General features: G+C 50.6%; 1 protein-coding gene across 1 annotated transcript; it reads left to right on the top strand.

Moving 5' to 3' along the window:
- Positions 1-771: 771 nt before the first annotated feature.
- On the top strand, positions 772-1,754 carry EMH_0093400 (uncharacterized protein; the record flags this gene model as incomplete). Its single annotated transcript, XM_038023096.1, has 2 exons — positions 772-1,323; positions 1,584-1,754. The coding sequence occupies 2 exons, from the start codon at positions 772-774 to the stop codon at positions 1,752-1,754; spliced, it is 723 nt and encodes a 240-aa protein (XP_037878950.1).
- Between the last annotated feature and the right edge of the window lie 223 nt (positions 1,755-1,977).

Below are 1,977 nucleotides of genomic sequence, written 5' to 3'. Positions count from 1 at the left end.
CGTTTTCCTCTTTATATATCTTTTGGAGCTGCTGGCTATGCAAGACAACCCTTTATCGGCTGTCTAATCGCAAAATTCAACTCTTCCGCGACTGCGACCTCTGCTGGCGTTGCACGGCGGACGTGCGAAGCCACAGCAACTTCTAAGCGGAATAATCTGCTGGATATTCCCCGATAAACTCAACGAATAATCATGCAAATGCCTGAGGCATATCCAAAATAATGGACGTGTTCGCCTAGCACTGCAGAAAGCAGCTCTGGCTGAGGAGCGTCATACTTCACGGTCGAATATCAACTGAAGGTTTCCGAGACGAAAAACCAATTGGACGCAGTTGAGGGAGTTCCCTAATAGACACCAGGGGAAATAACAAAACAAACAACTTTTTCTCAGCTGTGTTTAATCGAGTTCCTACTACAGCGAGTGGTTTCTTCCGCACACTATTGGCCCCTAACGTTGGTCTTGCGAGCGCACGGGTGTTGCTCTACAGGAACTCAGTCAATCAGCCATACGCTATTTTTTAGGGAAACCGTGAAGGACGAATCCAAAATAAGCACCTGTTGGGATGAGTTTTAGACCGAAGCTTTGATGCTATCTTGAGAAGGTCGCTTTACGGCCCTCCCTACAGTCACGCGTGATTTCGTTTCCCCGGCCCGTTGTCGAACACGTCGGCGCATGTCTTCGAAAATGGTTGAAGTGAAGGCAAAGTTAGCGGGGTCGTCCACCGCGACGCAGTCCGACACGTCGGAAACAACAAGTCCCTCAAACCGCCCCATGAGTCCCCCCATCCAAGCATTGTGGAAAAAGCTGTGTGGAAACCCGTTCGCCACGACGTTTAACAAATGGGCGAACGAAATACCGGACGCAGAGGCAGTGGTCTGGCTGAATGGTGAAGGAGATGTTGCGGAAATAAGGACTTACAAACAGCTCGTTGATCAGATATATGAACTTGCGGATTTTCTGCACGAAATTGGAATCAAGCAGAATGACCGGGTCATTTTGTGCTATCCACCAGGAATAGATTTCATAGTTGCGTTTTACAGCTGCATCATTTCGGGCATTGCAGCTGTCCCTGTTTACCCTCCGGACCCCACAAAGGGAACGACGGATATTCCGCGTTTCTGTGATATTGGAGACAGTGCTGGAACGAAGAAGGCCCTCACGTCCACAACCTATCGCCGCGTAGCGGCGGCGATGTCTGTTGTGTCGCGGGAAAAAAGGTGGAGAGAAATCGAGTGGATCTGCACCGACTGCATCAAGAAAGGCAGTGCTCCCGCTCCCCGATCTCCTGTGACTCTGGACCCCCACTCCATCGCGTTTCTACAGGTATGCACACTGTGCAGCAACATCTCATCCTTGACCCTAGCGGATGATTGAACAGCTCTACAGCGGTGTACCTGCGTTGCAGCACTGAAGTGTGACACGACAAATGCACGCCTGCGTTTTGCCGTCGCATAGTTGTGGCCGTGATGCGTTGCTCGGTCCTTCTGCAGTTCACTTCGGGGAGTACATCTGAGCCAAAGGGTGTCATGGTGACACACGCCTCTTTGCTGCACAACATGCATTTGTGTTGGCATTCATTTGAGTTCCCAACTCATTTGGAGACCAAAGATCCCAAGGAGCAATTCTCTTCCCGCAACTATGACTTCTTCGATCTGGAGGAGTTTTGGAAGAGAAGGCACGCCCTATCTGTTGCCCGAAGGGGGCACAGAGTTCGTGCGTTTTCGTGGCTACCAGTTTACCACGACATGGGGTGAGGGCAATTTGGCATATCGCTGGATCAGAGTCTTTCTGTTCCTTTTTAAGCTGAACTTCAGTCAGCCTTACGCTGACTCTACGGACCCCTTAACACATTCATCATGTTTTCATCTCTCTGTCGCTGCTTCAGGCTCATAGGCTTTGTGTGCTGCCCAATGTTCTGTGGGGCCGCTCTCTACCAAATGTCTCCTATCGACTTTATTCGGCGACCCTGGGTGTGGC

The sequence above is a fragment of the Eimeria mitis genome, genomic scaffold (genome assembly GCF_000499745.2).
Source record: "Eimeria mitis Houghton genomic scaffold, Emh_scaff7984, whole genome shotgun sequence".
Lineage (NCBI taxonomy): Eukaryota > Apicomplexa > Conoidasida > Eucoccidiorida > Eimeriidae > Eimeria > Eimeria mitis.
The sequence above is the reverse complement of the archived record's forward strand: the minus strand, read 5'-3'. Positions and strand labels throughout refer to the sequence as shown.